The sequence below is a fragment of the Mus caroli genome, chromosome 4, assembly GCF_900094665.2.
Source record: "Mus caroli chromosome 4, CAROLI_EIJ_v1.1, whole genome shotgun sequence".
Lineage (NCBI taxonomy): Eukaryota > Metazoa > Chordata > Mammalia > Rodentia > Muridae > Mus > Mus caroli.
The window spans coordinates 132,754,260-132,765,270 of record NC_034573.1 but is presented as its reverse complement, the minus strand read 5'-3'; the positions used below and the strand labels follow the sequence as shown (position 1 = coordinate 132,765,270).

The 11,011-nt window shown below is 49.2% G+C and overlaps 1 protein-coding gene across 2 annotated transcripts in view; it reads left to right on the top strand.

Moving 5' to 3' along the window:
• The first annotated feature begins 928 nt into the window (after nucleotides 1-928).
• Nucleotides 929-11,011, top strand: part of Kazn (kazrin, periplakin interacting protein) — a 978,630-nt gene continuing 968,547 nt past the window's right edge. Inside the window, exon 1 of one of the 2 annotated variants that reach the window (XM_021159743.2) lies at nucleotides 929-1,491. In XM_021159743.2, the coding sequence (XP_021015402.2) occupies nucleotides 1,401-1,491 (91 nt within the window). In that variant the 5' untranslated portion in view covers nucleotides 929-1,400. The remainder of the gene's footprint in view (nucleotides 1,492-11,011) is intronic. The other variant, XM_029476248.1, reaches the window with a different exon arrangement.

The window sequence follows — 11,011 nt, the reverse complement described above, 5'->3', positions numbered from 1 at the left end:
GAGGCTTTAACCATCTCTGGAGAAAAGCACACCCTAGAGCTGAGAAGACTGCAGCTGGGAAATTGGGGCACATGCCCACTCCCTCCAGGTGCCTGTAGCACTGCCTCACCAGGTGATTGCCAGCCCTGGAGTCCCAACAGTGTTGGAGTTGACTCCCCAAAGAGAGCACTATCAGGAAAACTGGAGTGAGTTGGGGCAGGGTCTTTACAAACATTTTTGTCCTTGGCAGATGGGATGGCAACTTTAAGACCCAGTGCCACCCAGGTGGAGGTTGTATCCTGTGGAAGGTATCCCTCATCCCCTTTCCAGACAAGCTGCCCCTGTCGTTTGGAGTAGTGGGACTGAACATTCTGCTCCTAGCCCGAGGTTAGGGTGGCTAAGATGCAGTCCTCTGCCTTTTTCTCCCTCCAGGGGTCACTGGAAACGGATGACACTTCTCTGTTCTCCTCGCCCGGATCTGTAAATTCCATTGCCAGCAGTCTGGTGTCCCAGGTCTGGCGCTTCTTTGGCTGTGGACATGAAGAGGTTACTCCAGCCCTGGAGCCTGCTGGGCTGAGTTAGCAATTCCCCTCCACATCCAGGAGCTCTCCAAGTAACAGCTCCCTTTGCACCTCGCAAAGGGGATAGCAGAGCAGGCTAGGGACACCGCTGCAGTAGGTCGCAGCAGGGGTTCTGTCAGCATGTGTCATCCCGTGGATCCCCACTGTCAGGCCAGGCGGCCGGGAACTGGAAGGCAAAGGCATACGGAGGAGTGAAGGATGAGCCAGAGACGCCGGTGCCCCCTTAGCTGCAGAGCGCCTGCTGGAACTGCTGCTGCTGCTGCTGCTGCTGTTGCTGCACAGCCTTTCGCTGTCTCCCCAGGCTGCAGCGGCCCCTGGGACCCAGAAGCGGGGACTGGAGCCGCAGAGATCCAGCCAGGACCCAGGAGCCTCGGACTGCCGCCTGTGAGGCAGCTCCCCAGGGAGCCTGGGCAGTGCTCTGCTGGCTGCCCGGTGCAGGGCTGGAGCCCTCTCTAGCCAGTGTGGCTGAGAAGCAATCATCACTTCCCCCAGTCACAGGAGCGGCCCATCCACATCCAGGCTTCTTTCTTGAGCAGAGGGAGTAACTCCTGTTGGGGCAGCTTTGACTGAGCTCTACAGCTAAGGCTTGTACACCAGCCCCCTCGTCTGCAGAGCCTTCGGGGGGTCATTTCTCAGCTGCTGGATTTGAGAGAAAACCAAAACAAAAAACAAAACAAAACAAAACTGCGAGAACAGAGCAGAGTGTGGAGCCTTGTAAACTTTGGAGGCGGGGACATTTTCTTGAAGGGTGGCCCCAAATCTACACTGTTCTCGGGCTAGTGGCAAAGCCTATTGGTGGGACACCAGCCACAAGGCCAACAGCAAGGACCTACGACCGTCATGGAATCCATGTTGACAGCATCCAGTTCTCCCACAGGCCGGGTTACCTTCTCCCGTGTCTTCGGCCAGCAGTGCCAGCTGATGGAAGCAGGTAGGATGCGGCCAGAGGGTGAGCAGCAGAATCTCCTGGTAGTGGAGGTCTCTGTCTGTCTCATCTCGGTCTCCCTGTTATTCTGGGGTGTGATTAGTGACGATGGTCACGTTAAATGATGAACTTTTTAGGCCTGACTCTGAGACTTGAAGCTACCACTGGAGCCTGATGCTGAGTGTGTGTGTGTGTGTGTGGGGGGGTCTCTGTTGTTTGTTGCCTATTGGGAAACTATGCCAGGAGAGATAAGGTAGCCGGGTGAGGGTGCCAGCCTCTGGGGACAGCTGTCAGCCCTGGACTAGTGGCCTCCCTGCTCCTGGTTGCTGTTGCAGCCATGCCTCGGGAGCACTGCTGGAGTTTAGATGCCCATCTTCTGGGGTCCTTGGCTGTGGTAGGGATCTCTCAGGCAAGGCAGCCTTCGCTTGTAGGTCTGTCTGGCGTTTTAAGAAGAGAAAAGTTGGTATTGTTGCAGTCATAGCCTCTGCCAGTCATCTTGTTGAGATGTGCGTTTGATTGTATGGTCACCGAGAAGGAGGCCACGAGCGGCGCTTACGGTGCTGTGGGAATCGATTCAGAGCTCCTAGCTTTGCCTCTATGATCTTTATGTATTTATTGAGTTTATTACTGTGGAGGAAAGGACTGAGTTTAAAGTATAATTGTGTATTTTGCCTTGAGTCTCAGGAAGGTGTTGGGAAGAGCACTGTCTTAAGAGTCTGGGGCTGAGTCACATAGGTACCTTCCTGGGTGGTTCCATCACCTTGGGGGTAGTAGACTCTTCTCCAATGGTGGGCTATATCACTCTAGGTACAAAACAAAATGATTGGACTCAGGCCATCCTGGTCTGCCCACACCTAGGGCTCTGTGCTTTCAGGAGCACCGCCTGGGAGAGGTGTCAAAGTCCTGCTTGTTTCTAAGACGGCGTGCACAGAGAGGCAACTTGTGGACCGTGAGGACTCAGAGCTGGACAGCCTGGGTTTGAGTCCTGGCTTCGCTTGTGTAAGTTATAAGTTGCTTGTTTTCTAACAGGCTCCCCAGCCCCTCTATACCTTAGTCACTTCACCTGTGGAGTGAGGGATGCCAAGCACCCTTACATGGGCCATGGTGGACACTTTTGTGTAGGCTTGTGTGGACGTCTTGTTTTGCAGCGAAGGGCACAGTGGGCTCTGTGAGAAAAAAAACATCTGGGGTACAGAGCATCCTTGTCTGCCCCACAGATGGATGCTGATTTATCCAGAGATTGAGAATCTCCCACTCCTCCATCTGTCTGGGGAATATTCATCCTATCTAGAAAGGTGACTTCTACCTAGGAGGGCTAAGAGTTGCCCTGCTTCTCTGAGGTTGCTGGGGTAAGGTAGATTGCATTTTTAAAGCGCCTGGGTTCCCTGTGGCTTTATCCTCCTTTCTTTTCAAGCACCCTGACCTAAATCGGGCCATGAAATCCTCAATCTCCTTTGAAAAAAAAAAAAGGAAATAAAAACCCAAACATCCCATCTCCTTTATATGAAGAGAGCACTGCAGGACAGGATGACAATGGCTAGCTGGTCCTCTCTAGGGAGGACTCCCTCCCTGAAAGAACACAAGGAGGAATCATTAGCTTGCATTCAGGGAGCACGCTAAATTAGGAGGTGGAGAGAAAGAGGAGAAAGCTGGCCTGTCGCCAGGCAGCCATTGGTAGCCGGTTAATATCATAAAGGAGACCTTAAATGTATGTTTGAATGATTTGCAGAGCCCAGAGCTCTGCAGCTGGGCGAATCATGCCTGTTCCCCAAGGAACAGCATCTCTCAACCCTGTGTATTCTTGAGGTGTTCCCTGTATACTCTCCACGCAGCCAAGACCTGCAGGATCTACGGGGTGAGGTATGGCCCTTGCTCTGGAATGCTGGTCTGACTGGCAGTAAATACAAATCATGTTAAATAAATGGGACACCCTGATTTTTCCAACTACGCCACTTTCCTGGCCATCCTCCTTCTATTTTATGAAGACTATTTTTCATAAAGAGAGAGAGAGAGAGAGAGAGAGAGAGAGAGAGAGAGAGAGAGAGACAACCCATAGCCTTTGTTCTTCCAAACCATTTGAAACACTCAAGGGTGGTCTGCAGGTTCACACCCATACAAATTTGGAAGAAATTATTTGGTGCCATGCTTAACTCCTGTGACTTTAACCTCAAAAAGATGTCCCTGATGGTGACTCTGGCTAATTGTTCACATCCACAGGTATCTCACGTCTTAGGGGAAGAAGTTGCATCTTGAGAATGAAGCACTAAGGATTCATGAGAAGATATTGTGTCTGTGTGTGTCTGTGTGACATGCGCGCAGGTGTGTCTGTGTGTGCGTGTGCAAGCACAGCAAGGATTTTGGAGATATGTATAGACTTCTGGCAGCAAAGGTGAAACTGGGCATGAGCGAGACCCCCATAACTCTGACCCAGTGTACAGCAGTAGCTATGTAGACATTGGCTTGCATGTAGAAAGAATATAGACTTCTTTTTCATTTAGTCTCAGCTCAGCTGTTGCTGGCTGTTTAAACTTTATGTAAACTGCAGAATCCTAGAGCAGATGCTGGCAAATAATAAATAGTTCCAGGGTCAAATCGGGCCTACTACTTCCTTTTGTAAATAAAGTTTTGTTGACAAACAGCCATGCCCAGTCAAATACGTTTTGTCTGTGCTGCTTCTGTGCCATGGTGGTAAAGTTGAATCATTGTGACCAAAATCATGTAACCTACCCAACTGAAAATACTGACTGACTCTTTGTAGAAATCACTTTGCTCACTCTTGCTGTCTTAATTAGGGTTACTATTGCTGTGATAAAACTCTACGATCAAAAACAACCTAGGGAGGAGAGGGCTTATTTGTCTTGCCTATCCTAGTTCACAGTCCGTCAAGGGAAGCCAAGGCAGAAACTCAAACCAGGCGGGAACCTGAAGACAGGAGCTGATGCAGAAGCTGTGGAGGAGGTCTGCTTACTGGCTTGCACCTCATGGCTCGCCCCAGCCTGCCATGGTTCTTTCTTATAGAACCAGGACCACTAGGCTGATGGTCCTCCACCCACAATGCTCTGGGGCCCTCTGTCATCAATGACTAAGAAAATGCCCTATATGCTTACCCACAGCCCAACTGTAATGGAAGCATTCTCCCAATTGAGGTTCCTTCTTTTCAGATGACTCTAGTTTATGTCAAGTTGATACAAAAACTATCTAGGATGCTGGCCCTAGATCAAAAGATGTGGCAGAGTGGTACAGACCAGGCTCAAGCCTGATGCTGAGCGATACCTTTGTCCTCTTAAGTCCTCTGTCACCTGCACAATGTTACACTGTTGGTTCAGGAAGCAATTTTGCCTGGATGTGGAGGTCATGACGAAAATAGGCACATGCCCAGGTCCACAGCACTGGGGCTTGGCTCCATCCTCACAGCTCCTGTTTCCTAGTTAACAGTTGAAGCTTGGAGGTTGGATAAGTTGGGATTTAAACCCCCCTTAGCCTAGTTTAGGATCCTATATTCAAGACGGGCATGGCAAGGGTTAGGGATGTGGTTCAGAAGTGGAACGCTTGCCTAGCAACTGCAAAGGCCAGGATCCCACCCCTAGCACTTTACAAACAAAAGCAACAGACCGCCATTTCTGCAGAGTTTTGATCTTAATCAGGTCTTAATCAAGGATGTAGAGGGAACCTTCCGTGCCTCTGATGCTGTTGTGTACCTTTGACCCTCACCATGGTCCTTCATCCCATTCCTGATGCCCAGACCCATCAAGGTGCTAGGTTGTTTGTTTATTTGTTTTCATTTTGACAGTTATTTCTAACTTTTAATGCATAGGGCTTTTCTTTCCAATCTTCAGTGTCAGATTCAAACAGTGAGAGGGTGGCTGGTCTACAAAGGTGTGGCAAATGAAAGCTCCACCCTTCTTCCTGATGCCTCCAAATGGGAACTGGTACACTATCCAGCCTCCATCTTCGTTCTGGCTTCTCTTCAACACTGTGCTAAGGATGCTAGGGAAGTCTGATGGGCAGACAGTACAGACTCCAGCGCATGTGAACCTGGCTTCGGTGTAGCTGAGTAGTTTGCCATCTTGTCTGTCTCTCCACTGGCCTGCAAAGTGTGTGCCCAGACATGCTTCTGACTCAGTGTTTTTGCTGAGGACTCTTGACTTTTGTGTGTGTGTCTGCCTGTCTGTCTGTGGGTGTATCTCTCTGTGTATGTGTGTTTGTCTGTTTGTCTGTCTGTGGGTGTATCTCTCTCTGTGTGTCTTCTGTCTGTGTCTATCCTTGGGAGTATCTCTGTCTGTCTGTCTCTGTCTCTGTCTCTGTCTCTGTCTCTGTCTCTGTGTGTGTGTGTGTGTGTGTGAATATAGAGGCCGGTTGCTAACCTCAGCAGTCATTCCTCAAAGACCAACTACCCTGTTTTTGAAATAGGGTCTCTTACTGGCCTGGAACTCACCAAGTATATTATGCTGGTTGGCTAGTGCGACCCATGGGTGTGACTGTATCTGTCTACCCAATGCTGGGATTACCAGCACATGTCACGACACCTGACTTTTATAATTTGAGTTCTGAGGCTCAAAACCAGGTTCTTGTGCCCATAAGGCAAGCACATTACTGACTGAGCCATCTCCCCAACCCACCAGGGTACTCTTGACCTTGGTGTGTGTAGCTAAGGAATCCTCTTGTCCTTTTCAGAGCTCATAAAATGTGCACTGGCAGGCACAGCTTCAGCTTAGTTACTGGGTATGTGTCTGGTGGGAGACTCTTGATTTTCCTTTGGCCTAGCATCATTGTAGGGTGACCACAACTTGCAAGGGGCTTGGTTGGTACCAGAGGCTGACTTGGGAAGCAGTCTCGCTGTCTCCTGAGTTACTTTTCTGCTCATGTTTTGGACACAAAGCATTTCTATGGGTTTACAGAGCTTGACCAGTGAGACTGAAGTCACCCTGTCCACTGTGTTCTGCTGATGCTGCAGGAACCCAGGCCCAGCTCAAGGGGAGGGGGGAGAGACCAGAGGGGAGGACAGGAAGGTGACAGGGCTTCAGCACTTGAGCTACTGCTGCAGCTCTGCAGTTTCTGTCACAGCTCCAAGCCAGCACAAGTTTTCTTATGAGCACAGCCAGGTAAGGACTCATCCCCTATACCACACCACATAGAAACTCAAATGTCCATGACTGTCCATCTCCCTCTCACTATTCAGGCAGGGTCTGCTCATTTTTTAGACTGTTAACATGTTTTTTTCTGAAGGCTGTATCCCTTTGTCCTGTCTTTAGAACAACACAGAGATGTCCTTTTGAACAAGAAGTTACATGTATCCGGAGGCAGTCTCCAGCTTTACAAGTGAGGGGTTAAGGGAGTGACGTTTAGGGTTACTGCTATGTGTGAAGCAAACTAAGTCCATTTGCAAAAGCCAAACAGGTGAAGATGCCCAAAACAGAGACTACGTCTCTGGTCTCTCCATCTATGGGAATGACACCATGGATTAAGGGTTCCTTATAGATAACGTGCATTAAGGTTTCTATCTCTGGGATAAAACATAACCAAAAGCAACTTGGGGAGCAAAGGCTTTATTTAGCTTACACAGTTTGGTCCTTTGTGGAGGGAAGTCAGGACAGGAAACAAGGTAGGAACCTAGAGGCAGGAACTGAGGTAGAAGCTGTGAAGGAATGTTATTCTCTGGCTTGTCCAGTTAGTTTTCTTATAACATCCAGGACCACCTGCCTAGGTGTGACACTGCCCACAAGAGACTTGGCTATCTTGTAACAATCACCAACCAAGAAAATGCTGTCTATGGGTCAATCTAATGGAGGCATTTTCTCAACTGAGCGTTCTTCTCAAATGACTTTAGCTTGTGTGACGTTGACAAAAATCTATTCTAGACAATCGCAAAGTGGGATATCTTGGTCCAGCATCCTGCCTGGATGTTTTTCTGGTGGGAAACCCAGTGATTGATAGCCCAGATCAAGATTTAGCACAGTCACAGCCATTTGGAAATCAGAGATGGGGTTCCTTCCAACCCTTGCCAGATCAGGACTAGTAATGTTTCCTCATAGAAACTGGGACTGGGGAGGGTCAGGCCTGTAACCAAGATTGCAGCCAATCTTCCTCCAGCTTCCAACCCTGCCCTCAGTTTGGTTGTGTATGTTACCAAAAGCAGAGAGAGAATTCTAGACAGTTGGACTCGGAGCCCCGCCCCACTGAAATCACCAGAAGACCTTGGTTCCAGTGAACAGATTCCATGGGGTGAGGATGTTTCTAATGTTAGCAACAACCCATCTTTTGCTCTTGTTCCATGATGTGTGTGGGGTGGTCTCCTAGCTAGCTCACTTTTCCTCTTGGAGCACCCAGCCTCTCCGCATCCCCGTGCTGCTGTGACTGGAGAGGACAAGGTGTAGACAAATAGTTTTGACTGCCCCCACCCCCCCTGCCATCCTTGTCCTTGTCCTCGACCTCGGTATTGCCTTCTTCATCACAGGCAGCTGAGAAAGACATGGCAGGGATAGAGGAGAAACAGCTGGGGGCTGCTGTGAAGTTCGGGAAGTTCTTAGGCCTTTGAAGTACAGGTAGCTGCAGGGCTGATCTCTGCTCTTGTACATGGATTCACATTCGTGTGGAAATGTCTGTGGGTACAGGTGGATAAGCATGTGTGCACATGTGGAGGGTGGAGATCAGCCTTGGGCATTGTTCTTCAGGTCCTGTTTACCTGGATTTTTGGGATAAAGCCTCATATTGATCTGTAGATCATATAGCATAGAGCTGACCAGTCTGCCAGTGAACACCAGGGATCCACCTGTCTGTGCCTCTCCAACACTGAGATTATAGGCATACCTTACAGTGTGCGGGAGTTTTACATTGGCTGTGAAGGTTAAACTCAGTTCCTTGTGCTCGTGTGGCAAGTACTGTGTACTGATTACACTATCTCTCCAGACCTCCTTTTTAACCCAGGCTGACTTCAAACTCTATGGGTTGGACACTGGCCTTGAACTCTTGATTCTCCTCTCTCTACTTCCCAAGTGATTAGATTACTGATGTGTACCACCACATCAAGCCTATTCTTTTGCTTTTGATGGCAGCACTCCAGGGCAAAGGGAAAGGTCTAGATTTTGGTAAAACAGTAGAGGGTATTGCAGATAAATAAGAAAAGTGCATAGGTTGTTGTTGTTGGGGATCAGATAGGCATCCAACACCACTCTTGGCTTTATCTTTGAAACCCCAGGGATTCAATGACCACTAGGTCCTTCTTGGAGCCAGCCTCCTCAATGCTGGAAGTCCCCTGAGGGGTGGGGCCCAGACGGTGCCTTTTCTTCTCCAGGAGGGGTGGCTTCTCCATTGATCTTTTTCTTGGACATGGTTTGCTGAGCACTTTCACAGGAGCTGGTTTTGATTGTCCCAGTGTGTTCAGTTGTCTGATGTAGCTCCTAAAATCAGGTTGGCTTTGCTTCCTCCATGTTTCCAAACTTCACACAGACAACCACTTTAGTTTGGGCAAAGCTCTCAGCCAGGCAAACTCCTCAAATGTCTTCCCAAAGGAAATGAGAGGAGCTGCAGGTTTCAGACTAGAGGGAGAACACACACTCCCACCATGTGCCTAGAGAGGTGGCTGGCTATGAAGTGAAGCTCAGCCCACCGTGGGGATTGAAGGGTACAGAGGAAGTGAGGAAGACATCCCTGTGCCCTGGTCTGGGGAACTTGTCAAGCAGTAAGGGGTATTAGAAGAGAGCCAGTGTGGGGGATGTTTAACGTAGGGGAGAGTGTCAAAGTGATGCTATAACCACTGTGAGATACTGTCCCCAGGTGGCACTGGGGTCCCTTCCACATCCTCTCTCCTCCACGGCTCACAGTGGGGACACTCAGACCTGCTGAATCAATCGCCTACCCCAGGTTTTAATGCAGTCTCTGACTATGTCTTTTGAATCAGTTCATCTGCCATCCATCTTCCTGAGCATGTAAGACAGGAGACAAAGCAGACACTTTGACTAGAAAGGAACACACATTTTCTCCCATCCTTTGTATCAGTGTCTACTCCAAGGTCCATGCACAGCCTTTCTTTTAACCCACATGAAACAATGCAATGTGCTCAGGAGGGAGCCTTGGCCTGAGTCCCCTGAATGAAGGTTACTCCAGTGGGCTCCAGAGCACAAAGGTAGAGCCAAGATGGCAGCTGAACCACCAAGCAGGGACCCACATTCAGTTTGGGATTTTCTGAACCTTGAGCTCTTGTCTTTGATCTTCTGAAGTCATTATCAGCAACCCACTGTAAGCGCACAGCGGGATGCTTGCAGCACAGCAGGATGCTTACAGAGAAGACTGGCTTTGAGGACAAGTGTAAACAGAGGGCTTTGGCCATCAATCTCTGCTGGTCTAAGGGACAACAGATGTGACCTGGCACAGGGAAGACAGCCACTTCTCAGGTGGCTTTGTGGGAGGAAGTCCTCCTCAGGGCAAGGGGAATCAGATGTCTTGATCTTGAATGTGGGGTGAGAAGTGAGTCTCAGAAGGAATGTCCATGCTGGGTCCCTGGGAGTTTCTGAGTGACCTCAGGATCCCAGGCATCAGGGAGAGTTCCTGGCCTTTGGTCAAATGTGACATATGAGGAATCCCTTGCATAGCTACAGTAGAGCCAGAAGCAGGTCTCCAGCTAGAGCCTGCATTTCCTGGGTAGAGGGATGGGAAATGGGACTAGCCAAAGGAATGGATAGAGCCAGGCCTGGAGTCAGAGCTGGCAGGTGCCTTAGGATGCTAGTGATTGGGTCACACCCTCATCAGCATGGGGGAAGGTGTTAATTAAATCCTGGGACAGGAAGAAGAGGAAATTAAGATTGGAGGTGATCAGGACCAGAACTCTCCTTGTCTCTACCAGGATACTCCATTCTGTCTGTCAGAGAATACCTAAGAGTGAAGAGTTGGGTTTTGAGGTCAGGCCAACCAGGAATCAAGGGAATTGCTGAGACTACCATGGGTGGTTGGAGCCAGGCCTGATGGGGGCCAAGAGCAGCATTGGGACAGACAGACAGCTGGACTGTCGACAGCTCTGGTTTAATTTTAGCCATGCTCATTGAACAAGAATAGCTGGACTTGGATTTCTGTATTGAGTTATTTTCTCTCAACATCTTAGGCATGGCATGCTTCTGTCCTCTGCCTTCTGTTAACCACCATTGGCCATAGTGATCTTGGGGTCATTTCTCCATAGGTATCCTGCCTTTGTTAAGCACATGCCTTTAAAATCTTCGTCCCTCAGGCTCTGTAGTTTTACTATAACGTGCCTCAGAGTGGATCTAAATTTATTTATTCTATTTGGGGCATATGTTGCTTAGATCTGAGGATCTAAGCCTCAGCCCTGAAGAATGTTCAACCTTCCTCCCCTCAGAGTCTCCCCTCCTCCTCTCTCTCCTTATTTCCCTCTTGTCTTAGTCAGGGTTTCTATTACTGCACAAACATCAGGACCAAGAAGCAAGTTGGGGAGGAAAGGATTTATTCCGATTACATTTTCCACATTGCTATTAATCACCAAAGGAAGTCAGGACTGGAACTCAAGCAGGTCAGGAAG